At 63.5% G+C, this 27,090-nt stretch overlaps 3 protein-coding genes across 15 annotated transcripts in view; 1 reads left to right on the top strand and 2 right to left on the bottom strand.

The window, feature by feature from the left end:
• Positions 1-1,302: 1,302 nt before the first annotated feature.
• On the bottom strand, positions 1,303-17,567 carry CGN (cingulin). Of its 2 annotated transcripts, none has more exons than XM_082332871.1 (21): positions 17,527-17,567; positions 10,009-11,057; positions 9,747-9,850; positions 9,435-9,504; positions 9,121-9,216; positions 8,676-8,827; positions 8,238-8,379; positions 7,943-8,155; positions 7,425-7,573; positions 7,008-7,149; positions 6,722-6,922; positions 6,271-6,477; positions 5,930-6,187; positions 5,254-5,424; positions 4,982-5,143; positions 4,391-4,480; positions 3,122-3,205; positions 2,123-2,241; positions 1,925-2,033; positions 1,639-1,802; positions 1,303-1,563 (listed from the first exon to the last, which is right to left on the bottom strand). In XM_082332871.1, the coding sequence occupies exons 2-21, from the start codon at positions 11,032-11,034 to the stop codon at positions 1,422-1,424; spliced, it is 3,801 nt and encodes a 1,266-aa protein (XP_082188997.1). In that variant the 5' UTR covers positions 11,035-11,057; positions 17,527-17,567; the 3' UTR covers positions 1,303-1,421. The 2 variants fall into 2 exon arrangements, with proteins under 2 accessions (XP_082188997.1, XP_082188998.1); XM_082332872.1 differs by having other exon boundaries at positions 9,747-9,847.
• Positions 17,568-18,024: 457 nt separating this feature from the next.
• PSMB4 (proteasome 20S subunit beta 4) lies at positions 18,025-20,755 on the top strand. Its single transcript, XM_082332859.1, has 7 exons — positions 18,025-18,188; positions 18,391-18,597; positions 18,988-19,134; positions 19,315-19,396; positions 19,495-19,611; positions 20,105-20,193; positions 20,617-20,755. The coding sequence occupies exons 1-7, from the start codon at positions 18,067-18,069 to the stop codon at positions 20,627-20,629; spliced, it is 777 nt and encodes a 258-aa protein (XP_082188985.1). The 5' UTR covers positions 18,025-18,066; the 3' UTR covers positions 20,630-20,755.
• Positions 20,756-22,273: 1,518 nt separating this feature from the next.
• POGZ (pogo transposable element derived with ZNF domain) overlaps positions 22,274-27,090 on the bottom strand; it is a 37,865-nt gene continuing 33,048 nt past the window's right edge. For all 12 annotated transcript variants that reach the window (XM_082332842.1, XM_082332848.1, XM_082332843.1 and 9 more), the window contains 4 exons: positions 26,513-26,572; positions 26,073-26,185; positions 25,248-25,272; positions 22,274-25,111 (listed from right to left, as the gene is read on the bottom strand). In XM_082332842.1, the coding sequence (XP_082188968.1) occupies positions 23,539-25,111; positions 25,248-25,272; positions 26,073-26,185; positions 26,513-26,572 (1,771 nt within the window). In that variant the 3' untranslated portion in view covers positions 22,274-23,538. The remainder of the gene's footprint in view (positions 25,112-25,247; positions 25,273-26,072; positions 26,186-26,512; positions 26,573-27,090) is intronic.

The raw sequence follows: 27,090 nt of genomic DNA, 5'->3' as shown, positions 1-27,090 counted from the left end.
GCCTGGGCGCGCCGGCTGCCGCCTCGCTGCCGGGCGCTAATTGCCACATACCGGTGTGATGAGCTCAGCCGGCCTCAGGTTCACCACCGGCCCCAGCCCTGCCGGCCGGGGCCACGCTCCAGCCCCGTGCGGTCACCGGGGCCGAGCCGGGGCCACCCCGTCCCGGGGGGGTTTGCGGCAGCGGGATCTGCAGGCTGAGGACATCGCTCCCCTGGGGCTGGCTGCCGGTGGCAAAGCCGGGGACCGGCAAACTTGGGTCACGCTCAGCTACAGGAGCCGGCGCCTCCTCCCCCTGGGCACCCCATGGCCCCTGAGCCCCCCACCAACCGCTGCAGTGCCTGTGGGGAAACTGAGGCACGGGGTGGGGACGGTGGTTAACCTTGGCTCCGCCACACGTGTCCGGGAGGAGCTGAGGGCAGAACCGGTTGTGCCGGCCTGGTTTAGCCACAGCAGGGACGCCGTGGGTGCAGGGCCAGGTGCCGGGCACGCTGAGCCTGGCACAGCCCTGGGCGGCGGTGACGCAGAGACGTGGCCAGTGCTGACCGGCAAGGGGACAGGGGCGTCCCTGGGGTCATCACCGTGTCCATCGCCGCTGGCTCCCTCCCGGTTAAACGTCACCGGGGCGCAGGAGGCGAAAGGGAGGCAGCAGGGAGGGGGCTGGCTGCGTCCCCGGGCACCGTCCCAGCCCCGCCACGGCGCGGGGAGGGAGCCAGCTCGGCCCCGCTCGAGGCCACGGAGGGGAACTGCGGTAACCACCTGCCAATCAACGCAATGGCGCTAATTAGCAGTTGGCAAGACTCCCATCCTCGTTAATTAGCGATAACGAGGATTTATCTCCAGGCCAGATCCAGCGGAGCGGGAAAGGAGCTGCGTTCCCCAAGCGGGGCAGGAGCCTGGTGCCACGCAGCCCGACGTGCCGGGGCCTGCGCCGTCCCTCCAGCCCCGGGTGCACAACGAGCCGCAGGCGTTAAAATGCTCAATTTTATTTAAAACAGCACTTGGAGAGGGAAAAAGGCAGCAGGGGGACAAAGGGCGGTTGCATATAAAAATAAACCAGGGTGGCCGGAGTTGCGGAGGCCCGCAGCCCCTCCGGCTGCCCCCCTGTCGTGTCTCGGAGCCCAGGGCCATGGTGTCCCCGCGGGACCCGGTCACCAAGGGGGACACCGGCCACGGTGAGTGGCTCCCCCCGGCAAAAAGCCACGGTGCAAACGCACCCCGAGACCCGTATGGAGATGAAGAGGTGAGACAGCGTCCGGGGGGCGTTCCCCATCCCACCGCTTTTTGAGCAGCACCTTCCTCCACGTCGTTGGTTTGAGACGAGTTTCTGCATCGAGCAGCTGCATCCGTGGCCGGTCCCTTGCCCCGCTCTGGGGTCGCGGCTCCGCTCCGGGATGGAGCGGCCGGGGCGGCGCGGGCGGGCGTCAGCAGGAGCTGGCCTGGAGGTTGGCCTCGTTGAGCAGCGAGGCGATGGAGGAGGGCCCGTAGGCGCTGTCGAACTCCTCGTCCGAGCTGAGCTGGTCGTCTTGCAGGGAGGAATCGGCAGCCGAGCGGGCAGCTTTGCGCCTGGGGAGGGAGAAGAGGGGTCAGCCCGTGCCCGGGGACGGGGCTGGCACCCGCCTCCAGCCCGGCGCGTCCTACCAAGCCTCCTTCTCCAGCGCCTTGATGCGGTTCTGCAGCTGCTCGTTGAGCTCGTGCTGCTCCTCCAGCTCCCGCTGCGCCTTCTTGCGGGCGCCCTCCAGCCGCTCGATCTCCTCCTCCGCCTCGTCCACCTGACGCTTCAGGGCCTTCACCCGCAGGCTCAGCTGCGGGGAGACAGGGCAATTCCCACGGGATTAGGATGGCCGGTGCAGGGCGAGCACCCAAGGGTCCCTTAGGAGGGTCCCGAAGCCGCTCGGCCTCTCTGAGGGCTCCGTCCGCCACCCACCTGGTCCTTCTGGTCGCTGACGTGCTGCCGCTCGTCATCGATCTGGATGGTCAGCTCCTTCACCTTCCTCTCCAGCTTGCGGTTGGAGGACAGCAGGATGCTCTTCTCCCTACAGCGAAGCAACGGGTCGTGGGCAAGCCGGGCTGGCACCAGCGAGGGCGAAGGCACCCCCCGAGGCGGGGGCTCCACGGCCGGTACCTCTCCTCCGCCTGCAGCTTGTCCTGCAGCTCCTCCACCCGCGCCTCCAGCTGCGAGACGTTGCTGCTGGGTTTCTGCAGCCCCTCCGAGCTGGCCAGGCGGCTCTTCAGCTCCTTGTTCTACAGGGAGGAAAAACCCCAGCGCCGTCCCCGTCACCGCCCGCAGGGCTCCCAGCCCGGGTGGGAAAGGCTCAGAGCCTCGCTTATGTAAATCCCGGCGGTGAGTCAGGGCCCAGAAACCCTTTCCCAAGGAGGAGACGTAACGAGCCGGGTTATATAATGGCAATTAGCCGCGCTGGCACCAGCGGGGCCACGAGGCGAGACCGGAGGGGACAGCGACGTATGGCGGACTGGTGGGTGCAAGAGCCCCGCCAGCTCCGTGATGCTCGTCCCCCCTCAGCTCCCCAATTTCTGCTCTCAAACACCCTCGCTGGCCAAAAAAGGCCCCCAAAGCACCACAAACCCCAGCTCCTTTCCCCATCCCGCACAGCGGCATCGCCCCAGCCTCGGCAACCCGGCAGCGGCAATGATGGCGGCCGCCGCTGGGCCGGGCCCCGCGGCGTCAGCAGGAGGGGCCCCGTGTTTTTCTTGGCAGCGGCAATTCTGCACCGGGAACAAGAACAGCTCGGGGAGCTCAGCTCCCGTTGCTCTGTCTCGCCGAGAGCCAGCTTGGGGTTAGGTAACGAAGGGTTTGGAGCGCAAGCCCGGGCAGGCTGGCGGGGAACCTCGAGGAAAGGGGGGATCCCACGGGAACGCCACCCCGGGGAGATGCCAGACGGCTCCAAGGATGCTCCGGCCAGGGATGGGGCACGGGGAGGCCGGGCCGGGCCGTATTCGGAGCAGGGAGGAGCAGGAAAAGCTCCTTGGGAACACGGTCGCTCTCCCAGGGATGCTCTAGAGGGGAGCGGGGCTGCACGGAGACGCTTTGCCCCGCATCCCTCGCGGTCCAGCCGCCCTCCGGCTGCGGGCTGGATCCGGCCCCTCCGCGGCTCAGCCTTACCTGCCTCTCCAGCGAGACCTTGTCACACTCCAGGTCCTGCCGGCTGGAGCGCTCCTGCAGCAGCTCTGCCCGCAGCTGGTCGATCTGGGGACAAGGACATGGCACGGGTTGGTTTTGCCGCGTCCTTCACCGCCGCGTTCGCTCGGTGAGAGACCGGGGCCACCGCAATTCCCTCCCATGATACCGGTGCCGCAGAGCACGGAGGGACTTGGTGCACCCAACAGCCACACGGTGGCCGTCCCACAGCGCGCAGCCAGTGCCGGTGACACCAAAAACCCCCAACGAGAGGATTTTGGTTCTTTCCTAAATTAGTTACCGCCATTCTGGCAAGCAGCCCAGAGATGAGGGCTGCAATTTTCCACTGGAAGGTTTAAACTGGTTGGACTGGGATTTGGGGACCCGGCTGCGCTCCCAGCTCTGCCCGGCACCGCAGGGCACGGCGGCGCGGTCGCGCCGGGGGCAGGAATGGGTTTAATCCACTGATGGAACAAAACCAGAACCGCCCCAGGGGCCGCTTTCAGGTTGACCAAGGCGAAACACGCAGCTTTGTGCGTTATTTTAAAGCGAAGGAAATTGGAGTTTATACAAAAAATTGCTTGAATTTTATTCAAGCAGCCCCAAAAGCCGGTGGGGCCGCTTCTGAGCCAAACCCAGCTGTGGTTTCGTGCGCGTCCCTGCTCCGCAGCTCCTGTGCTTCAGACGGGATTCACCGAAAAAAGCCTCTCCTGGGGTGTGCCCATTTCCCAGAGAGAAGAATGGGAAAACCGAGGGGTGGGAGCCCCCGTTCCAAGCCCCAGGCTGGATGCCGGTGGGGCAGGAGGGAGATGGGCTACGAGCGGAGGAGCTGCCGATCCCGGGAGGCTTGGCAGGCAGCTCCCGCCCGCCCGAAGAGCCCAAGCACCGGCTCCGGCTTTGCAGGTAATAAGTGGGTGGGTTAAGAGGGAGGGAGCCCGCAGCCCGGTGTAATTTAAGCCCAGCTTCCTGCACAAACACAGACCTCGCCCTGTCATTTCAGGGGATTTCTTTTTTTTTTGCGTCAAGCCCATATAATTTCCGTTTGCGCCCGAACCAGCTTTTCAGACACCGTCACCTGGATTGCGCTCGGAGTGACGGAGGGCTCCGGGCTGCTCGCTAACGACTCATTAATGGGGTTTTAGCTCCGGTGACCAGCCGTACCCCAGGACCCGAGTTATCCGGCGCTATCTCGCCGGAGCTGGGGGGGCTCTGCCGCGGCACCAGCCGCGCTCGGGGCGGCACCGCCAGCCCTACCTGGTCTCTGCTCCGGTTGACCCTCTCCGTCAGCAGCTCCACTGTGGTCCTCTCCTCGTCCAGCTCCACCTCCAGGCGCTTGGACTTTTCCTGCGAGGAGCGGGGACCAGAAGGGTGGGCACGGGCCCGGGGTCCCCACAGGAGGGGACAGGCGGCTGGAGGGGCTCAGGCCAGCCGGGGCCGGGGCCGGGGATGCTGGAGGGAGGGGGTTTGTTCCGACAACGCTTCCAGTCCAGCAAAACCCAGCCGGCCCGGGAGGCAGGAGGAGGGAGGTGCTCGGTATGAGACCCTGATGCCGTGCGGACCCCCGTGCGCCCACCACCCCACTGGGCAGAATAACCCGCAACGCGACGGCCTGCGGCAAGCTGAGCCGCGGGGCAACGCCGGACAGAGCCGAAACAAAGGCGGCTGTACCGGCAATTAATAAATATTAATATTAGCAATAGCACCCCCCCCCCAGCGCTGCGTAACTCCTCTTTCGCAGCGGCTGCGGGACGGGGGAAGGCTGGGCGAGCTCTGCCCCTTGCTGTTAGCACACAGCACTGCAGGAACGGGGCGAGTGGTTTTGGGGCGCCGCGCAGCGCTCCCCACCTCCAGCGCCTTGACGTGCCGCGAGCGATCGTCCTGGGAGCGCTTCTTGGTCTCCACCTCCTGCTCCAGGTTGTGCAGGCGCTGGAGCAGCACCTCCTTATCCAGCAGCGTGCTCTCCCGCTCCGCCTGGCTGTCCTGCAGCGCTTGCTTCAGCCGGGCGACCTGCAGCGCCGAGGGAAACGGTGTCCGCACGCGAGGCGTGTCCCCAGGCTCCCCATGGAGGGATGGAGAGGGCGGCGTGGGGACCCACAACCCCCCAGCCCTGGCCGTACCTCGTCCTGCAGCTGCCCCATGCTGAACTGCATCTTTTCCACCTCGGCGCCCCGATCCTTGGCTTGTTTTTGGGAGTCCGTGATCTCCTTTCGCGACTTCTCCTTGAACTCCTCCAGCTGCGACTTCAGCACGGCCAGCGAGCTGTGCGACTCCTGCGTCATCTGCTCCAGCTGCGGCAGAGCGGGGACAGCTCAGGAGCTGGGGACCAGCCTGTGCACCCCACCCTGCACTGATGGGGCTCGAGGGGGGAGAAGGTACCCATGGGCATGGGGCTGGGGGGGACATTTCTGCCCCGTGGGCTCAGGAGCATCGTGGCAAGGGGTGCAAGGCTGCCAGAGCAGCCTGGATGACCCCAGACTCTGAGCAGGCACCGGGCTCTTGCAGGAGCTGCTTGGAGAAGGGCAGGGGACAACATGGCCCTGGGACACCAGGGGATGCTGATCCCTGGGGACAGCGCGGTTTTATGGAGTCTCCCGGGACGTCGGGGAAGGATCTGTCCCAACTGGCTCCGCAGGGAAACTGGATGCATGCCCAAAGTCCCGGATCCCTCCCCTCACCCAGCGAGGGGAGATCTCCATCCCGTGGCCCAGGGACCGGGTGTCATGGCACACGATGCCCCATGGGACGGGGGTCGTGGGGGTGCAAGCGGCCCCAGAGGGACCCGAGCGCCCCAACCTCTTTGTTCAGCTTCTCCGTGGTGCGATCGAGCAGGCGCTTCTGCTCCTCCAGCTCGCTCTTGGCACGCTTGAGCTGCTCCTTCTGCCGCTGCTCCTCCTGGTAGGATGCGCTCAGCTCCTGGTGCTCCTGCGTCAGCCGGGCCAGGCTCCGCTGCGCCTCCTCCAGGCGCGTCTCCAGCGACCGCTTGGCCATCTGCAGCTCCTGCTCTCGCTCCGCGGCTTCGCCCAGAGACTCCTCCATCTGCCTGCGCCCTGCCTGCAAGGAGGGGGCTCTTCAAACTCCTTCCCACGGCAGGGGAAGAGCTCAGGGCAGCTCAGGAACAGCCGCAGCCTCGGTACCTCCAGTTTGGTGACCTTCTCCTTGAGCCGTGCCTGGGAGCCCTCCCAGTTCTCGCCCAAGCGCTCGTACTCCTTCAGCTGCGTCTCCATCCCGAGGATCTTCCTCCTCAAGTCGTCGTTCTGCTCCTGCAGCTCCCGCAGGCTGGACTCCACCGTCTTCCTCGCCTGCTCCGACGCCTCCCGCGCGCTCTCCAGGGATGCCTTTGCCTGCAACGCAGCCACGGCATGGTGTGGACCCGGGGCCAGTCGCCATGCCGGGGGGTCTTGGGGGCAATTTGGGCTTGTACCATTGGGAGGAGCCCACGGCAGGTGGATCCGGGGCTGCTGGTTTGCCGCATCACCCCATGGCTGCGAAATTTGGGGCTCACGGGAAGGTTCGAGGGCAGCCCACAGTGGGGATAGCTCCCGGGCTCACGGCTGGGTAGGGCAAACCCCTTCCTCCAGCGCTCACCTTGGTGGCCTCATCCCGCTCCTCCTGGAGCTGCTGCAGGTCTCTGCGGTACCGCTCCAGCTCCCCGTCGCGGCTGGACGCCTCCTCCCGCATGGTGCCCTTCAGCACCGCCAGCTCCCGCTCCCGTTGCCGCAGCAGCTCCTCCTGGCTCTGCTTCTCGGCCGCCAGCTCCCGCTGCGCCTCCCGTGCCTGCCGCAGCTCCTGGGACGGAGGGGACGGCGGTTGGGGACCCTCGGTGCTGGATGCGGTCCCCGGTGCCGTGTGCGCCTCCTCCCTCGTCACCCACCTTCCTGAGTGCCTCCAGCTCGCCCGGGTCCACGGCGCTGCTCCGCGCCTGGTCCGCCTCCTCCCGGGCAGCCGCGAAGCGCTCCCGCAGCTCCCGCAGCTCCTCCTCAAACTCCTCCCGCTCCAGCTTCACCTGCAGCAGCCTGGAGAGGGGCAGGATGAGGCCACCCAAACCCACTCCTGCGTCCTCATGTCCCACGCCCCCATTCCCAGGTCCCAGCGTGCCCGGAGAGCGGCACCCAGCTCAGCCGTCGCCTTCCTCCCTGCGTGCCCAGGGGAGGAGAAGGCGAACCAGCCCCAGCCCAGCTCCCAACCCATTCTAACGGGGTTTGGAGTGAAGATGCTGGATGGTTGCGAGCGGCTGGACCTCCCCGAAAGCTGCTCGTGCCTCTGGCTCAGCCGCAGCCCCAGCACTTACTCCTGCTTGGTGTTGCGGAGCTCGTCCTTGTTCTTCTGGAACATGTCCCGCCAGTGCCCCGTCTCCTCCGCGCTCTCTTCCAGCTCCCGCTGCAGGTTCCTCACCACGGTGTTGATCTTCTGCCTCTCCGACTCCAGGTCGGCCTGATCCTGGAGCAAAGCGTTGAGCGCTCGCCCGCAGAGCGGCACCCTCACGGGATGCTCCAACAACGCTGAGGTCCTGCCCCGGTCAATGCCCCCGAACCAGCCCGGGGAACCCACGCTGGGCCTGGGGAGCCCCCACACCTCCGCAAACCGGCTCCGCTCACCCCCAGCATCTCTGCCCTGGGGCGGTGAGAGCCGGGGCAGATGGATGCTCCGATGGGGCAAGCTTGGGGCAGGACACAAACCCCCTTTCCAGCTCAGGACCATTTAAAGGGGGCATTCAAGGACACCAACTCAAAGCAAAGACCCTCCCCAGCCACAGCCAGAAGGACCCCGTGCCCCGTCCCTCCCCGGCAGCCCTCCTCACGGCCAGACCTGCGAGATGCCCTCCATGCTGCGCCGCAGCTGGTCCATGTCGTTCTGGTACTGCTGCCGGACACGGTCGAGCTCCTTGTCATGGCTGGCCACCTCCTCCTTCAGGGCTCCCTTCAGCGCCGTCAGCTCCCGCTCCCGCAGCCGCAGCTGCTCCTCCTGCCGCTGCTTGGAGCTCAGGGCCTCTTCCAGCTCCTCCCTGGTCTCCAGCAGCTCCTGGGTGAAGGGGACAGCCGGGCTCAGCGGCAGCGAAGCAGCACAGGAGGGTGCTCACGCCCTGGTGCAACCGGCACCGTACCTTGTACAAGGCTTCGCCGTCCGGGGACGCGCCGGAGCCCTTGCGCAGGCGGTCGAGCTCTCGGTGCATGGCCAGCAGCTGCTCCTCGCAGTCGCCCAGCCGGGTCTCTGCCTGCTCCTTGGCTGTTTTCACCTCGCTCAGCCTGGAGGGCAGCGCGGGGCCCTTCACAGCCTGGCAGGGACCTGCTCTCCCTCGAGACCCCGGCCACATCTGCACCCCGAAGGGCCGGGGCTGCAGCACCCACCCGCGAGCATGGTGGGCGGCTCGTCCTGGCACGGCAAAGCCCTGGCACAGCAGGGGCGACAGCCTCCCACCCTGCACTCCCCCAGCCCTCTTTGCGTCTCCAGACGCCCCTGCCGCCCTCCCACCACCCTCCATCAGCATCCCAGCCCTGGTGCGTTCTGCAGCGCGGCCGCAGCCCCCGGGAGCAGCTCTTACTCTTGCAAACTTCTCTGCAGCTCCTGGGTTTTCTTCTCCAGGGCGGCCCGCAGACGCTGGCTCTCCCCTTCGGCCTCCCGCAGCCGGGCTTCCAGGGCCCGAGCAGAGCCGCTCCTCCCCGGCTCCCTGGTCAGCTCCAGCTTCTGGCGGAGCTGCGGGAGAGGGGACACCAGTTGGGCAGAGCGGCCAGCGACCGCAGCCATGCTCCCTGTCCCCCTCCCCACATCCCCCGGCTCCGGCGGGGACGGGAAGGACGCCTGCACCCCCAGCATCCCTGAGACCCCCAGCAGGGTTAAAACAGACCAGGAGAAAACTTGGTCTCGCCTGAGCACGAAGCCCAAGTGAAGGGCGCTCAGAGCAGGGACCCATCGTGCTTCCCCCTCCAGGGACATAAACCGGGATCCCACGTCCCCCCGGGAGCCCCCAGCCTTCCGCCTGGCGTCACCTTGGTCTCCTCATCGAGCTTCTCCTGCAGCTCCTCCACCTTCCGGGCCAGCTCTCTGTGCTGGGGCTGGGAACACGCCGTGTCCTTAGCGGGCACCTGGAGAGACCCCCCAGGCTCACTCGGTGGGTTCGGGGCACCAAACCCCCCCCAGGGCCACGGCTTGGTCCCCAGCCACCGCCTGTCAGCTGCACGCCGCCGGGGTCCCGCCCTCGGCATGCCGGGACACCGTGCCGGGAAGGCAGGAGCCCCCCAGGGGGCTTGGGGACCGGTCTCCCCACCGAGCAGGGAGCAGCACCGGGATGGCCCTGACTCACCGCCAGCTCCTGCATCTTCTCAAGCAGCCGGGCAGTTTTCCTCTTCAGGGAGATTTCGCTCTCGCTGCTCCTGAGGGCGTCAGAGGGGGGGAAGCGTTTGGGGACGGGGGAACAGAGCGGGGGGACGGCCGAGCCTGGGGTGCGGGAACACCCCCAGCACTTTGCCGCTCACTCCCCCAAAATCCCGAGCACCGGCTGGCTACAGGGGCACCCCCGCACCCAAATCACCCCGCAGCATCCCACCCGCAGCTGCCGGTGCTTCGGGGAAGGGGCAGGGAGCGACGGGGGCACGCGGGGGCCTTGGGGGCTCACCCCTCCTTCAGGATGCTGTAGATGAGCTCCTTGGGGTGCTCGCTGCTGCCGGGCTGGGTGACCTCCCGCTGGTCACGCAGCAGGTCCGGGGTGGATTTGAGCTGCTGTGAGAGATGAAAAAGCTCAGCTCCGGCAAGGACACGAGCCGTCCCGCAGGTCCCACCGCTCCGGAGGACGCTGGCGCTCGCCTTGGTGCCGGTGCCCCCCTCGCTTACGGAGCTGGTGACCCTTGTGATCCCAGCAGGATCCGGTCCCCCGGTACCTGCAGCTCCGCCCGGGCTTTGCTCTGCAGCCGCTCAGTCGCGGGCTCCTCCACACCCCGGTTCGCCCGCTGGCTCCTCGTCCCCCCGTCCTCCATCCCTCCGGCTCCACTTGGGCGGCTCAGGCTGCCGGTGGGCACCGAGGGCTGGGGGCGAACGCCGCTGGCCCGGCGCTGGACACCGCTCAGCTCCCTGGCATCTGGCACGTCACGGTGGGAGACGCGGCCGTCCAGGCTCTGCGAGCGTTTTCTCTCCTCCGAGGGGATCCGGCCCCTCCTGGCCGCCCGGCCTCGCTGCTGCACCTTCCCGTCGAACTTGCTGATGAGCGAATCCACCGAGGAGAGGGGTTTGGTGTCCACATCGCAGCCGCCGGCGTCCACTGTGGCCTCCGTGTCCGAGCAGGGGTCCTTGGCCATGGCCCTCGAGCTGGAGGCTTTGCTCCGCTCCGGTGCGATGTTCAACGTGCTGCTGCTTTTGCCGCCGGCCAGAGCCCGGTGCTGCCGGCTGCCGCTGGCCCGGGGAGCGCCAGCGGCAAAGGGCTCGTCCACGGCGGCACCGAGCAGATCCCCATGGGACTGTGTCCTCCGCAGCTCCTCCCCGAGCGGCCGCTTGCCCGGCAGAGGTTTGGGCTCATGCCGAGAGGTCGCCGGGACGCCGCTCACCTCCTCGTCCGAGGTGCTGTAGGACGAGCCATGCCGGGGCTGCCGGCTGGCGTAGGGGTTTTCTGGCAGGTCCGAGTCGGAGCTGACAGAGCCGGAGGGCTGGGGGCCGGTGGGGGCGTTCGGGTAGGAGCCCTCGCTCTTGATCTGCACCCCGAAGGAGTCGCCGCCCTTCTCGCCGCTGTTGAGGACGACGAAGGGCTGCCCGGCGATGCCCTGCACCCGCACCGCCACCCCGTAGGAGCTGGGCTTGCCCCGCGCCTTGGGGGGTCTCCGGGGCTCCTGCAGGTCGTTGATGAAGCGGATCTGGACGCCGTAGTCCACGGGGCTCTGCTTCTCCGCCATGGCCGTGCTCACCGGCCACTCCATCCCCGGGGCTCAGCGCCGTGGTCCTGAGGGAGGGAGAAAGGGGGGAGAGTCATCCTCCGATCAGAGGGGGTGCTCGGTGAAGGTCCGGCAGCGCTTTCCCGCGAGGACGGGTGCCAGAGGACAGCCGGTGCCAGTGCTGCAGCGTCCCCAGGACAGGACGGGGACGAGGCTTTGCTGCGCCAGCACCGGCATCGCCCGGCTGCTCCTGGGGGGACGCTGGGGAGGGCAGGGGGAGCAAAGCCCCCCCACCCTGCATGCAGCATCGGCAGCCGGACCCTCACCGCGTCTCCTGCCGCTCGCGGGACCCAGGGATGCGGAGAGCAGGCAGAGATCCCAGCTGGGCTCCGCAGCTGGGCTGCGCTCCCGCTGCCTCCCAGACGCCTGCGGAACGCCGCAGCCTCGCTGCAGCCGGAGCTCCGGCGTCCCTCAGCATCACCCCCAGCGCCCGGCGTCCCCGCGGCCGGGGCAGCTGCCCGGGTCCTTTGGGGAGGGGACAGATATGAGCAGTGACATATTGGGAACAGCGTGATGCAACCCTCCCCCTCGGTCCCGCGGCACCCGGGGCGATGCTGCCTGGCAGGAGACTGGCAGGAGCGGAGGACACGGCGGGGGCCGAGCTCCCCGATGGGCACCTCGGGGGCGAAGTGACAGAAAAGCCCCGCATCAGCCCCTGAGCCCCGCGGCATCGGGCTTTCACCCCCCAGCGCACCGGGAGCGGCAGCGGCTTCTTTCTCTGCTGTAAATAAACTGGATGCCGGGAGCGACGCGAGGTGCCGAGCGCTCAGCTTGCGCCCGCGTCCCCGGGAGGGCGACCCTGGGGGACCCCGGGACCCAAGGGGACCCCGAGCCAGGTGGGGGGGTGCTTAAACACCTCCACCATGGAGGAAACCAAAAAAGCAAACCCAAACCCCCATGCTTTCAGCTCAGGTGCAGACATCGCTCCCAGAGCTGCCCCGGCCCGGAGCGGGGGCAGGCGGGGATGGAGCACGGATGCGGATGGAGCAGCGGGACGCCCGGCACAGCTGGGCTCTCCCACGTCCTCGCATCAACCCTGAGCCCACGTCTCATCCCGTGCCCACCCCAGGGAAGAAGCCGGAGCCCCGCTGCCGTGGGACCCAGCTCTCTGCAGAGAGACGGGGGGCACCGGAGATGCCGGGCCCGGAGCAGCAGCGTGGGCCGGAGGCGGCAGCGGGCACCGTGCAGACCCGGCCGGGCAGTGCCAGGAAGGACGAGCCGTTTGCTTCCCCTGGCCCTGCCAGCTCCCCACCGCCGCCGTCTGCTCCCGTCCCCCGGCCAAACTCGGCAGGGGCGGCTCCTGCAGCTCCTCCGTTTTGCCGGAGTCCCGACGAGCCCTTCGGGTCTCCTGCACCCCTCCCCAGACCCAGCGGCGAGGGCAGCAACCAGGAGCTGCAGGCAGCAGCAGGCAAGGGACTGGCTCGTTACTTCGCAGGTGAAGGAGCCCGGGAGCCAGCACAGGGGATGGGAGAAGAGCCCTCGTCTCATGAGCTCGTTATCCCTGCACGGCGTACAGCTAACGAGATCAGCGGCAGACACCAGCCTCTGTAAATACTCCCCGAGCCCAACGCCTGCGGCGAGAGCCCCTACAGCAAATCCCATCAGTCCGGTCCCTCGGGTGCCGCAGCGTCCCCTCCAAGCCGCGGGGACGGGGGCCTGGGGGGAGCAGGACGGCCACCAACCTGCAGCAGCGAAGCGAGGGAGGGCAACCAGCTTCGGCAGCAAAATTCAGAATTTTCCACAGCTGCCAGTGTCCAAAGTGCGGCCGGTGATGAGGCACGGCCCGGGCAGGGAGAGGGCTTGGCCCTGGCTGCTATCGGGGTGGGAACCACGGGCCCTGGGCGCAGCACCCGCCTCGGCAAGACCTTTGGATGGGTGGCAAGGGGGGGTGCAGCATTGTGGCTTCATGGCGGCACGGCATCCTCCACGGCATTGCCAGCGGGGCAGGGGCTCGCCGAGCAAAGCGCCGGCTGTGCCGGCATCACCGCCGCCGGCAAAGGACACGGCTCTGCCGCACCACCTGCCCCCGCCCTGGCAAAGCGGGAACCAGGTGGCGGATAACCGCGGGGGTCGGATGCGGTTGGGGACATGGCTGGGCTCAAACCCAGCTGGCACAGGACCGGACCGGGGAGAGGAGGGTTTGCTCTTCCCAAGGGAGCGCCGGCTGGAGATGCACGGCTTCGCTCCCGGCGTTGGGGGGCTCCGGCGCACGAGCCGGCGTTTGGGGAGCAGGTGAGGCAGGCCCGGTAAGCTCCCAGGAATGCCTCCCTCCTCCTGGAAGGGCTCCAGCTCGCAGATAAAGGGCTGGAGCCGGATCGCATTCCTGTGTGGGAGAGCAACACCCAGCCCCGGGCTGGAAACAGCCCCAGGAGGGGATTTCACTGGAGAGGCAGGGAAGGAGCCTGGAAGCAGGAGGGATGGAGAATCAGGGCTAAGAATAGGCTGGCTGCTGTCCCCGGGGCGCGCGTTGTGCTCCAACACACCTTAACCCTGCCCCGGCTCGGGCTGGCAGCGGCGGCACCGAGCGGCGGGGGTCCTGCGCCCGGCCAAGGCGAGAGCGGAGCGGGCAGGAGCGGGCAGGCAGCGAACCGGCAGGAGAGGTCTCTTGCCGGTGGTCACGCACCTCCGGCATCATGCTGCCGGCCGGCAGTGCTGGGATGGCGGGCGGCCAGCTCCGCTCGCCCGTATCAGCGGCACAATAAGCCCTTTGTGCCGACGACGTTAACCCAGAAAGTTGTTTTGCAATTTGCAGGCGGTGCTGGAAAAGGCTCCTACGCCGAGCGGGGCTCTGCGCCGCCGCGGCTCCCAGCTCCCAGCACCAAAAACGCCTGGGTGGGAAAGGCGAAGGCTGCCAGGTCGGGCTGATCCTCCTCCGCCAAGGTCAGCCAGGTAATCTGACCGCAGGCAGTCGCACACCAGGACGCCGGCGAGGAGCCGGCACCGTTTTGCGGCGAAGCCGGAGCCTATCTCCGAGCCGCCTCGGTGCGAACCAAGCGGGTCGGGTCGTGCGGCTGCAACCCCGAGCACGGCGAGCAAAAGCTGTCCGATTATCCCAGAGCACTTCGTGTCCAGACCGACGCCGCGGGGAAGGGGCCAGCAGAGATACACGAGCCTGGCAGTTCTCCCATCCCCTGTTTTGTGGCTCCCGGCGCGGTTTAGGCCATTTCCACCCAGGGTTTCCCCAAAGCTTTGCTCACCTGCAAGGCTGCTTGCTCAACCGTGTTTGTACACAGCCCTGGTTTTGCTCGGGGCCAAAGTCCGGGCCTGATTTCAGGCGCAGGCAGCACACGCCGTGCCTGCGCCCTGCCTGTCACCGGGCCAGCCCGCGCCGACACCGGTGGAGACCGGCTGTTCCTGCTCTCCCGCAAACTCCGGAGCACGAAACCCCGATAAATCCTCAGCCGAGCACGTGAACCACGCGCTGCCGGCCAGGTCAGAGGAACCCGAAACCGGGGCACCCGCGGCTGCGTCACGCAACAGGGACGGGCTCATCACGACGCTGGCCGGCATCGCGCCGGGGGGCTGGAAGAGGAACGATGCCGGGGGGATGAGGGTCGCCCTGCAGGCGATGTCCCCTGGGGCTCCCACCAGAGCTGATAAGAACCGAATTCCTTCGCGCCCCAGCCCGGCGGCGGGCAGAGCCCTCAGGTTAATCATCAACCCAGATACTGGAAAATCCCGTTCCCTGCCGCTCCCAGGGCTCCGTTTCGGAAACCGAAAGCCCCGTCCCCTCCTGCGGGACCCCGCGTAGGGTCAGACCCGTAACCAAACCGCTCTCTCCGTCGTCACGCCGAGGGCAGCGCTCCACCGCGGCGCCCCGAGACCACCGGCACGGCACAAGCCAGGCCATAAGGTGTTTACCGCAGCACCGATCAGATCGGTTTACTGGTTTCCAAGCAAGTCATGCCTTTGAAACCAGAATTATTTCGATCCACATGCTCGTGGGGATAAATATTTCCCGGGGGACGCTGGCAGGGAGCGAGGAAGAGCTCCGGGGGCATAATGCAGATCCGCACAAGCCGGCGGGTCTCCAGGGCTGCCCGGGTCGGATGCTCTGGTCTCACCCCAAAGCGGGGACCCCCGTCTGCTCCCCCCCATCGCTGGGATCCCCCGGGCAGGACGGGCAGCGCCAACACGAGACCCAGCGTGCAAACACAGGGACATCGCGCTAACCCCCGGGGACGGCAAAGCCTCCAGCCCGGGCAGCGCCCTCGGGGGCGACGCTGCAGCCCCCACCCCCCAAAAGGAAGGCGCTGAGGGGAGATGCCGCGAGTGCCGCAGCGGCAAACGGCACCGTATCTCGGGGATGGAGAGGGAAACCCAGCCCGACTCCAAACCAGCCCGACTGGTCGGAAAGCCAGCCCCGAGCAAGCCGCAAACGCCCTCCCCAACAGCAGCTTGCGACAGCGGGCAGGGGACGGGGGTGGGCTAGCGAGGCCCGCGCAGCCGGGACCTCGGCAAGTCTCGAGGCAGCGATAAGTCAGATGGCAGCAGGGACGGCACCCAAGCCCTAGATTTTTCTTTCTTATTTACACAGGCTGCTAAAAATACCGCCCCGGAGCCCGGCGAAGTAGGGCAGCTCCACGCAGTCAAGTTTCAGGAGGCGCGGCGTTACGGAGGGCAGGGCCCCGGCCCGCAGCACCGCATCGCCGCCGCGCCGGCACGACGCTTCCCGCGAACCGCCGGGTCCAAAGGCTCCCCCCCCCCGGTACCTCGCCCTCCCCGACTCGCGGCCCCGGGCGGGACAAGGCTGGGGGTCGTTACCTCAATATTAACGAGAAGCAGCGGCAGCCGCCCCTATAGAGGGCCCTATGGAGGGATGCTATAGGGTCCCTGTATGGGACCCCTCCTCAAAGGGCAAGAGCACCTGCAGATGCAGCTTCCATAGGGAAGCGCAGATCCCTTATGGAACAAGGGGGCAGGTAAAGGCAGCTCCCATAGGGGCTATAGGGGACAGCAGATCCCTGACGGAGGAGAGCCGGTGGAACGGGGACAACCCCGGTCCCTCACCGGGGGAGCAGCCCGCGGCTCCCTATGGGATCTGCTATAGGGCAGGTCACACCCTGGGGAGAGGAACGCCTATGGGGACTGCTATAGGGTGGAGCACACACCAAGGACAAGGACCCCGTAGAGGCAGCCCCTATGGGATCTTCTGCAGGGCAAGGCTCCCCCCACAAAGGAAAGCCCCCAGAGGCCCAGCCCCTATAGCTTCCACCATAGGGCAGGGCATGCCCCAGAAGGACAGCCCCTACAGCCCAACCCCTATAGGCTCTGCCATAGGGCAGGGCACACGCCAGAAAAGTCAGCACCTACAGCCCAACCCCTATAGGCTTTGCCATAGGGCAGGGCACACGCCAGAGATAACAGCCCCTATAGCGCCAGCCCCCATAGGCTCTGCCAGAGGGCAGGGCACACGCCAGGAAGGACAACACCTACAGACCCAGCCCCTATAGGCGCTGCCGTAGGGCAGGACATGCTCCTGGGACAGCAGCCCCTATGGCCCCGGCCCCTATAGGTGCTGCCATAGGGTGGGACACCCTCCCGGAACAGGGGCCCCTATAGCCCCAGCCCCTATAGGCGCTGCCCTAAGGCAGGACATGCTCCCAAGACAGCAGCCCCTATGGCCCCGGCCCCTATAGGCGCTGCCATAGGGTGGGACAGCCTCCCAGGACAGCAGCCCCTATAGCCGCAGCCCCTATAGGCGCTGCCCTGGGGCAGGACCCCCTCCCGGGACAGCAGCCCCTATAGCCGCAGCCCCTATAGGCGCTGCCCTGGGGCAGGACCCCCTCCCGGGACAGCAGCCCCTATGGCCCCGGCCCCTATAGGCGCTGCCCTGGGGCAGGACCCCCTCCCGGGACAGCAGCCCCTATGGCCCCGGCCCCTATAGGCGCTGCCCTGGGGCAGGACCCCCTCCCGGGACAGCAGCCCCTATGGCCCCGGCCCCTATAGGCGCTGCCCTGGGGCAGGACCCCCTCCCGGGACAGCAGCCCCTATAGCCCCGGCCCCTATAGGCGCTGCCCTGGGGCAGGACCCCCTCCCGGGACAGCAGCCCCTATGGCCCCGGCCCCTATAGGCGCTGCCATAGGGTGGGACAGCCTCCCAGGACAGCAGCCCCTATAGCCGCAGCCCCTATAGGCGCTGCCCTGGGGCAGGACCCCCTCCCGGGACAGCAGCCCCTATGGCCCCGGCCCCTATAGGCGCTGCCCTGGGGCAGGACCCCCTCCCGGGACAGCCGCCCCTATGGCCCCGGCCCCTATAGGCGCTGCCCTGGGGCAGGACCCCCTCCCGGGACAGCAGCCCCTATGGCCCCGGCCCCTATAGGCGCTGCCCTGGGGCAGGACCCCCTCCCGGGACAGCCGCCCCTATGGCCCCGGCCCCTATAGGCGCTGCCCTGGGGCAGGACCCCCTCCCGGGACAGCAGCCCCCGCGGCCCCGGGCAGAGCCCCCCGCGCTCGCCGCTCGCCACTCGCCGCTCACCGCTCGCCGCCGGCTCCGCTCCCGCCGCTGCCCACCGCAACCTGTTACCTTCGCCAGGCCCCGCCCCCGGCGCCGCCCATTGGACCGCGCCGCGCCCTGCCCCGCCCCGGGGCGGGGACTGAGCCGTTCCGCCCCGCCCACTGACCACGCCCCTCCGAGTGGCGGCCCGCCCCGGGAGGGCGGGCACGTGACGCAGGTGCCGCCGCGGGCAGGGCGCCGCCATCTTGGGGAGGGAGCCGCGTCCGTGGCGGCGGCACCCTCGTGCTGCTGAGCCCGCCCCCAGCGCACGGTGCGGCGGGGACGGGCCCGGGCCCCCGCGGCCCCCGCCCCTCCAGGGGCAGCGGAGGGGCCCCCGGGCCTGCGGCGGGGCGCGGGGCGGGGCCATACCCAGCCCCCGCGGCAGAGTTCCGCCACGCACAAGATGGCGCCCGGCCCCGCCCTCCCACGCGCAAGGTGGTGCCGCCTCGGCTCGGCCTACGGCGGCCGGGAGCGGCCGGGCTTCCGCCGCGCCTGCGCAGCGCGGGCCGCACCGTGACTAAGATGGAGGCCGCGGGAGCGCGGGCGCCGCCGCCGTTCTGGGCCGGGGGCCCGGCGCCGGGGCAGGCCTACATCCCCGGCGGGCCCGGCCCCGCCGCCGGCCTCCTGCCCTTCACCCGGACGCTGTGAGGGCGGGAGGGGCTGAGGGGACCGGGGACGGAGGGGATGCGGGGGCCGGGGCGGGGAGGGCCCGGGGCGGCTGGAGACCCTGGGGAGCGGAGCGGGGCCGGGCGTGGGGAGCGGAGAGGGGCTGGGGTGGAAGGGGTGGGGCCGGGGGTGTCGGGGGCCCGGGGGAGGCCGGGGCCGCGCTGAGGTTTCCCCCCTCAGGACCCCGATGGTGACGGGCACCTCGGTGCTGGGAGCCAAGTTCGACGGCGGGGTGATCATCGCCGCGGACATGGTGGGCTCCTACGGCTCCCTCGCCCGCTTCCGCAGCATCTCCAGGCTGCTGAAGGTGAACGACACCACCATGCTGGGCGCCTCCGGCGACTACGCCGACTTCCAGTACCTCAAGCAGATCATCGACCAGATGGTGTAAGTTCTGCCCCGGGCTGAGGCCGGGCAAGCCCTGACCGTGCCGCGGTTCCTGCTGCGCTGCTCTCTTCTCCCAGTCCTCAAAGGACCGAAGCGTAATTAAACGCATTCGCTGAGCAGGGACAAAACTGAGCTGAAATGCCCCTTGTCCTTTGACAATCCCTTTGGTACAAGTGTCTTGTCCACATCCTCTGCCGAGCGCTGCAGAGAGCCGGTTTCAGGTGTTCTTTGTGGCCTTTGGCTGATTCACCGCTTGTAAGGTTTTCTTTCAAAACGGCCTGCGGGAGGGCGCGCTGTCCCGCTGGCGCTGCAGCTGGAGCGGGGCTGCTGCTCTCTTCCCCGGGGGGTTTCCAGCTTTTCTTAGTTGGGTGGAATTTCTGCCTGATTTAGAATCGACGAGGAGCTGTTGGGAGACGGTCACAGTTACAGCCCGAAAGCCATCCACTCCTGGCTGACAAGAGTCATGTACAACCGGAGGTCCAAGATAAATCCGCTCTGGAACACCGTTGTCATTGGAGGCTACTACAACGGCGAGAGGTGAGCGCGGACGAGCGACGCGGAGCGCGCGATGGGTGCTGCGCGTCCCTCCCTGGGGCTGTTTCTCGCGGCGGGGGATGCAGAGGGGTCTCTGGCTGGGTGTAGCTGCTCAAAGCCCGAGCCCCTCCCTGCCGCGGCCCTGCCTGTGCAGCCGCCGCGCTCACGGATCCCTCCCTTCAGCTTCCTAGGTTACGTGGACATGCTCGGCGTGGCCTACGAAGCCCCTACGCTTGCTACGGGTTACGGAGCGTACCTAGCTCAGGTGAGCGTTCGCGTGGAGTGCGCTCTTGCTCAGCCGCCGCAGGGACCTCAGCGCGGGCGGCTGAGCCGTCGAGCTGTTGGACTTTGTTTTTTCCCCAGCCACTGATGAGAGAAGTCTTGGATAAGAAGCCCAGCCTGACGAAGGAGGAGGCCCGTGACCTGATTGAGCGTTGCATGAAAATTTTGTATTACAGAGATGCTCGATCGTTCAACAGGGTGAGCGCCCAGCTTCCGCTTCTCCCCTTGACTTGGGGCTGGGGTTCCGGGTCCCCCCGGGCCGTCCTCTGTCTCTGGTCTCGGGACGCCTCGCAGTAACCCCTGCTTTGGCAGAGGGATCCCCTTAGCAAAGCTCCTCCAGGGCCAGTCTCCCCTTGTGTCCTGCGCCTCAGGAGAGCGGTTGGAGCCTGAGCGCTGCTCTCATCTGGCGTTTTCTTAGACCTGGTGGTACTTCTCCCGTCGCTGCAGCTGTAGCATCCAGAGGCTGCAATCTTTTAGCTCTGGAAGCGTTTCTTTTTACCACTGCTGTCTCAACTTGCCCACCAAGGAAAAAGTAAAAACGTTACTGAAAGCAAAGCGACGTTAAAACAAACGTGTTTAAAGGACAGCTCTTCCTCCTGGCTCTCACTGATGAGAGCTTTCACAGGGCCCATCTTAGATTCAGGTCTGGAAGCCGGGCTTTATCGAGAATTCCGATGTTTTCTCTCCTCAGTATGAAGTAGCTATCGCAACGGAGAAAGGCGTGGAGGTGGAAGGACCCCTGACCCTGGAAGCCAACTGGGAGATCGCGCACCTGGTCAGGTAACGCCCGTGGACTACGCACGCGTTGAGCTTGGCCCGCGAGTCGGCGGCCCGGCAGAGCCCGGAGGCACAAATAAAGGGCTTTTGCGGGCAGGGGGACGCGCGGCCCCCGCGGGGTAAGGGCCCTGCCCCGTGTTCGGATGTGGGGGATCGCGGCCAGCAGGAGGAAGCACCGGCCCCGTGTTCTGCCTGGCCGCTCTCCCCGTTGGAGCCGAGGCCGGGAGGCGTTGGCGCGCGTCCCTTCGGGAACGGGAGAGCGCTTTGTCGACGCGCCGTCTGCTTTGCTGCCGCCGTGCTTCCCCGGGGCGGGCGTCCCTGACGGGCAGCGCCTGATAGAAGCGAAAACGCCGACGTTGTTAGCGCAGATGTTGGCCGCGTCCGGGCCGCGTGGTATCCTCACCTCGTCAAAATGTCTTCTTGCAGTGGCTTTGAATGATCTCCGAAGAGCTGCTCCAGGCTGTCGTGTCCAGGTTACCGCCCTTTGTACGTGCTGTAAATCCGCTACTCCTTTTGAAGCTCCGACCTGACTTGTTTTGGAAACGAAATAAACCTGTTCAGAGGAGCCTGTGTCTTTGTGCTAGGGCTGGGATTGAGCCTGGGGGGTGCTCCAGGCCTGCCCGCTCGGGAAGCCTCCCGCTTTCAGCGCGTGAAGGTTTTAACACCTGCAAGTCCTTATTTTCGCTGGAGAAAGGGCAGCAAAAAAACCAAAAAATTGCTTTTTTTGTGTTCTTGCCTGGGGTTCTGGTACATTAAACGTGTCAATACCCCGTCGGGCTCGCGGCAGCCCCTGGGGCAGCGGGGGCTGGAGCGTGGGTGCGGGACTTCACCCTGGGACTCCAGGATCAGCGCTGGTCCTGGCCGGTGCCCGTTGCGAAGCCTTGAGGTAAACACGCAGTTAAGGTTTGCCCTGACGAAAGAAAAATCTGCTGAACCGTGACGTCCGCGCCGGGAGCCCGGGGGGCGTTTCGGCAACCCAGACGCGCGTGCGGCACCTCCCGCCTTCCTCCTGCGAGCGCGTGTAATCCAGGCAACCGAGAATTCCCATCCGGATGGGTAAAAAGCCTCCGTTAACCTTTCGGAGCCACCTGCGGACAGAAGGAAAACGCATCTTTTAAGATGTTTTCTGTTTAAAAAAAAAAAAGCCTTTGTGAGCAGCGCACTGCGTAAGGGAAGAATCGGCCGAGCGCTGGGTCGCGGGCACGCGGAGGGGGAGCAGCGCGGCGCTCCCTCGGCCCCTCGGCCTGCGCCGCGGGCGAGCGCCGGCGCAGGGCAGCGCTTCCAGGCTGGGATTTCGGATCGATCCAGCCGCTGGTTCCTGCGCCGCTCTCCTCGCAGGCCACAAGCGTTGGGCGGCCGCGGGGGCTCCTCCGGCTCCGGGATCCCCTCGGGTGCCGCGCGCCGGGTCGCTCCGGCAGCGCGTTCTCAGGGTTTGGTTATCCTCCGCTCTCGGCGCCTATTACGTGCTCGCTGGAAAGCACAGAGGGGAAAAACGGGATTTCAGTTTCTTTAGTTGTCTCTCGTCACCAAGAGCAGAGTAACGACGCTCTCCCCATTTAAACCCCTACCGACGGCGGGGATGCTGGGCTACGAGGGCTCCGCTCAGCCCACGGCTCCCCGCGCGCGGCCGGAGACGCTGCGCCGCCGGCACGACCCCGGCTGCCGCAGGGTGGTAACAGGAGGGGCGCGGCGGCCGCGCTAGGGCCCAAGCGGGCAGTTCTTAACCTCATAGGAAATAAATATAATATCGAGTGGTATTTACTACTACCCGAGATAAACAACAGCAAAAATACTTATTCAGGAGAGTATTTTATTAATGATTTTTCAGACTTTTATTTAAAAAAAACCCAAAACGTCGCGGGGCGAGCAGGCCGCTCGGCCGAGCCTCCTGCATCCTCGGGGGGCAGGGAGGGGCTGCAGGAGGGCGGACGGGGCAGAGCCCGGCCCCACGCGGGCTCCTGGGCGCGCGCCCCGGTACCCGAGCCCAGCCCGCGCGGGGCGAGTTCATGCTGCGCTTCCCATCGGGCGTTACGAGATCACAAGACTTAAATAGTTCTTCGTAATAAAAACACATGTTTATAAATCCATTTCCCTGGTTTTATTAAATGTTCCACTTATGTACATTTTAAAGATGAACCATTTACAGGTCTGCACATGCTGCCTCCTGCTTTCCTTCGGTAATAGGGAAGGTTCACAAAACCTCTATGGAAACAGAAAGGTGCAGGTGCTTCTGAATTCTGTATGTCAAAATGCTTTCCGTTTATACCATAATACATACAATTAAAAAACCCTCAAACATGCAAATTGTAGAAAAATTTAAGCTGGCAGTGAAAAATAAAAACAAACGTCTTCTTTTTGTGCACGTCACAGTTTGTTTCATTAAATCAGATTTCTAATTCTAAGGAACGTAGTGTCTGATGCCACTGGTTAAAGCAGGTTTATCAACTACTAGTAGTTAAAAGGTCAACGTTTAATGGTCCGTACAGTCTTAACTCCCACCTACTGCACAGGAAGATCAAGACAGACTTGACGTTCCTCTTCCACCGGGTACCCTCTGTCAGTAACTCTTTGGAGCAAGGTGGGTGCCGGGGGGTTCCCGGCTGGAGGAGAGGAACCACCGCACCGCGCCGGGAAGTCAACGGGAAACCGAGGCCTGGGTCGGCACCGCCCCGGCTCCCCGACCGCGGCCTCGCTTCAGCCCCGGCTCAGCGGCGTGGCTCCCCAGAAGCGCTGCTGGCACTGAACAGGCAAAATGCTTTCGCTCGTGTTTCTACTCCGTGTCCAAATTCACAAGCAAAATAATGACTCTTCTTTAAAAAAAAAAAAAAAAAAGAAACAAAACAAAAAACCCAAACCAAACCCAAATCTTAATGGCCAATTATAGAAGGTTCACACATTAAAGCAGTAACTCATATCTAAATTTTCCACAGAAACCTAAATCTCTGGGTCAAGTGTTAAAAAACGGGGGGGAAAATCTGTGTTAAGACAACCAAAAGGATTTATATACTGGTTCATTAGCTACATATTTTTTTCTTTTCTTTAGAAATGGTCACATTGACAATGTATAATTCAAAACATTTCTGCACAATAAAAACAGAAAACTATGATACAGTGAGGTAAAGAAAACGCAAAAATATTCACCCACAATATATTTTCAGAAAATACCAACACAGTGATTTTTCTTTTAAAAAAGCACAAAACTTATAAATGAACAGCATAAATGGCTATTTATCTGAGTGATCGCCTACGAATTTCCTAAACCCACAAATCCACAGGGAAGTGTAATGGTCTCATCCAACATTTATTTAAAAAATAACCCTTTCCGGATCACGATTCGCAGATCAGTGCTCAGATTTCCATCAGATCCAAATCAGCATCTTCAAAGCCATAAAACGATTCAGTCTCACTTTCCCCTTCGAAGAGCTGATGGAGGATTTCCGGGTCTGCAGATTCCTCGGCCTGGGTCCGATCCTGGGCCTCGGCCGCCGCCGCCTCCTGCTGCTCATCGCTCAGCTTCAGCTGCTCCTCCAGGGAGGCAATCAGCTCCTCCTGCATGTCGGCGTTGCGCGTGGGCGAGTTGGCCGTGCCGTCCGGACCGGGCAGCACGCTGGCCACCAGGAAGGACTGCTGCACAAGTTCAGGAGAGTCACTAATGACCTCCAGGACCTCCGCCAGCCAGCATAAAACCAGCTGGAGGAGAATGTCCGAGTCGCACGTGGAGTCCGCCATCTCCTTGGCTTGCTCTTTCCATTTTTTATGCAAGAAATTTTTCACAGTCCTTTTTATACAAACATCTAGAGGTTGGATTTTGGAGCTGCAGCCAGCAGGGACGACGGCCGGCAGAGTGCTGGACGCACTCAGCAAGGAAAGTACTTCTTCCGATAGGTGTGTTCGGTGACAATCCAGCACGAGCATGCCCTTGCTGTTCTGACACTCCGTGTGCTTCTGCCACACTCTGGACGACCACAACTCCATGACTTCGTCGTCGCTGTATCCGTTCTCCTTTGCTTCCAACATGATCGATTCCGGCACGTTGGCGGGCTGCTGTACGTGACCCCTGTAGAAGACCAGCGTTGGGAGAACGCTGCCGTCGGCGAGGATCGTGAGGACAACGTCGCACCAGGGCTCCCCGGTTCCCACCGTCTGCAAAGCGTTCTCCTTCCTGTCATCGCTGCTCAGCACCTCCACGTCGAGGAAGAGAGAGATTTCGTCGATGGCCGCGATCATGGAGAGAGGCAGGTCTTGAGTGTGGATTTGCCGCTGCACAAACTCGATGAAGCAGCTGGCGTTGTCCTCTACGTCTTTGGGGAGGGGGTGAGCCACCGCCCTTCGAGTATGCGTGCTGAGGTTGTGCCGCAGCATGAACCGCACCGCCCACTCGTAGGAGATCTTGAAGCCACCTTCGAGGGATCGGCCGATCTTGGTGGCTTTCTGGAAGAGAGTCTCCTCGTTCACAGGCAGCTGCTGCTCCCTCTGCGTGAGGACCCATTCCGCTAGTTTCTCTTCAGCCTCTAAGCTGAGGTACTTGCCCTCCGACAGGGACGCCAAGTTCTCTTCTTGGAAAGCTTGAAACCTTCGTAGCCAGCGCTTGATCCGCCTCTGAGGATTTCGGAAGTGCTCTGCAGCCTGTTCAGTGTTGCAGCACAAAGCAAACAGTACGACTCGCAGCTTTTTTACCGACAGCTGCTCCTTTTTGCTTGCAGGTTCAGGCTCCTTCACTGGCTGCTCGTCTTCTTGAGCATCAATATTTAAGCACTCTTCCTCCTGGCAGACCAGAGCTCTGTTGTAGGCTGCTGGTGCCAGTTCAGGCTCCAGGTCATCTTTCGCAGGTAACATAGACTTTGTTTTCACAGTAGCAGCTTTACTTGGGGAATAGGTAGGGCATGTATTCTTCATGCTTTTGTCCTGGGGCTGAATGTGCCTTGAAGGGAGAGAACACAGGACCTTCTTAAAACCGAGAAAATAAAGCTGTGGAGGGAAAACAAACAAAGGAAACGACAAAAACCAACCCCAAACAGAACCAGATGATGGCAGATAGGAGTTTACAAACAGTTTACCTGGAATGTGATATCCAAGTAGGCCCTGTTAAGAAAAACAAAACAACAAAACCATTTGTAGCTTAACAAACAAACACACACACACTAAGTCAGTGCAAACAAACCAGCTCTCCTACAGAGAGGAGGAGCAGTGTCCCTCTGCTGCCTGTGACTCCGAAGCATCCCAATACACCGTAGGCACGGCTAATACTCAGCCATCCCTTCAAACTCCCACCTCCTCCCACATCCAAGGCCACATCCAGACTAACTAGTGAGGACTGCTCAGCGGGGAGAGCCGCTCAGCAGCAATTGTTAGAGACCAACAGCAAACACCCTGTGTCCGGCTGAAATAACAAAAAGCGTTTGGTTAGGAAAGCTGGCTTCGGCCAGATCCCTGCAGGCAACGCCCCTAAGTTTTGCAAGTTGGGGTAATTCACAGCGAAGGGCTGGAATGCCACTTTTAGGCTCTATTCAAATCCCAGCATCAGCAGCTGCTGAAGGCCTCCTGGTGTCATGGAGGTACAATGATGTCTCAGAGGAACAGAGGAACCCGCTGAAGCCCTCGGCATTGTCTCTCCCTGGGAAGATCTCATGAGAACAGCATTACCAGCGACACAGCTGAGCTCCAGGCAGAGCTGCCTCACTTAAAGCTTAACTCTCCGATCTCCATAACAATGACGACTCATTCAGGCAGTTACAGAAGGTCCCTAACGCCACATCTTGGACTCGGTAAGTGCTCAGCCCAATGCTAAACAAAGATGTATTTGACCTGGCATCTATGAACTGACATATTACGTCCCGCATTAATTTTTTTTGCAACTTTTCTGCTCCTTTTCAAACTCTTACCTCGGAAAATAATGTTACTAAACTCGTGGGATGGATTGAAGACCAGATGTTTGGCCATCGCATCACCCTCAGATGTTACAAAGAGACAAGAGGAACAGGACAGCTTTACACCACTGGAAGGGGGGAAAGAAAAAGAACAAAGAGACGTGAGCTTAGCATCAGTATCAGATATGAAAATACGTACATCCCCTCACTAACAATTAGGAAAAAAAGTCACCCTCCAGTGCACACAGGCAGTGTCCCTGCCCCGAAACATTAACTCCCGCTAGAAGGCGATGGGAGTCACAACATATCGCCCTTAATTCAACGTATTTTCCTGCGTGGCAAAAAATAAACAGAGCTTCTTCAGAAGATCATGAAAGAACAGAACTGGAGGACCAGAAAGTGAATGCACATTGGAGTCCCAGGTGATGAAAACAAGACGACAAGTTTTCCCTTACCAGGCAGTGTAGTTTTTAAACAAAGCCAAGTATTTTGGACTCTTCCGAGGAACATGGTTACTGTAAGACAAAAGAGTTTATTAAATGTCAGAATTATTCTGGGTATTTAAAGAGCTATAAAGCCATGCGAAATAAAGCACATTTACAAAGACAGACCCAATCCTGAGTTTAATAAGATTTTGTCTGCCAGTCTTGTATTCAAGGAAACGAAAACTCTGCGTCTAAATAAAAAACCCTGTACAATAACATTTAAAAATGCCCAGATTCTGGAGTAACCGTTCTGCCATCCTGTTCTGCGGTCTATCCATGACCCTGTACAGACCACAGGCTTGTAGAAGCATGGCTTTTTTTTTTTTTTTTTTTTTTTTTTAAATTTTAAATTATTAAATCTGAGACTTTTGCAAGAAATCCCAGGAGCACTTTGAGTTTTCTGCAGCAGCGTGCAGTACACGTCCTTAGCCACAGTACTGACAGTTCGGAATGAATCTCCACTCTTGCGCTCTTTTCTCAGCTCATTTGAAAGCCGTCACCCATGCCTGTGCTGATACAGAACACACGTCCAGGGTCCTACAAACCAC

The sequence above is a fragment of the Platalea leucorodia genome, assembly GCF_965183815.1.
Source record: "Platalea leucorodia genome assembly, chromosome: 24".
In the NCBI taxonomy this organism is placed as follows: domain Eukaryota; kingdom Metazoa; phylum Chordata; class Aves; order Pelecaniformes; family Threskiornithidae; genus Platalea; species Platalea leucorodia.
This window is presented reverse-complemented; position numbering and strand designations above follow the sequence as displayed.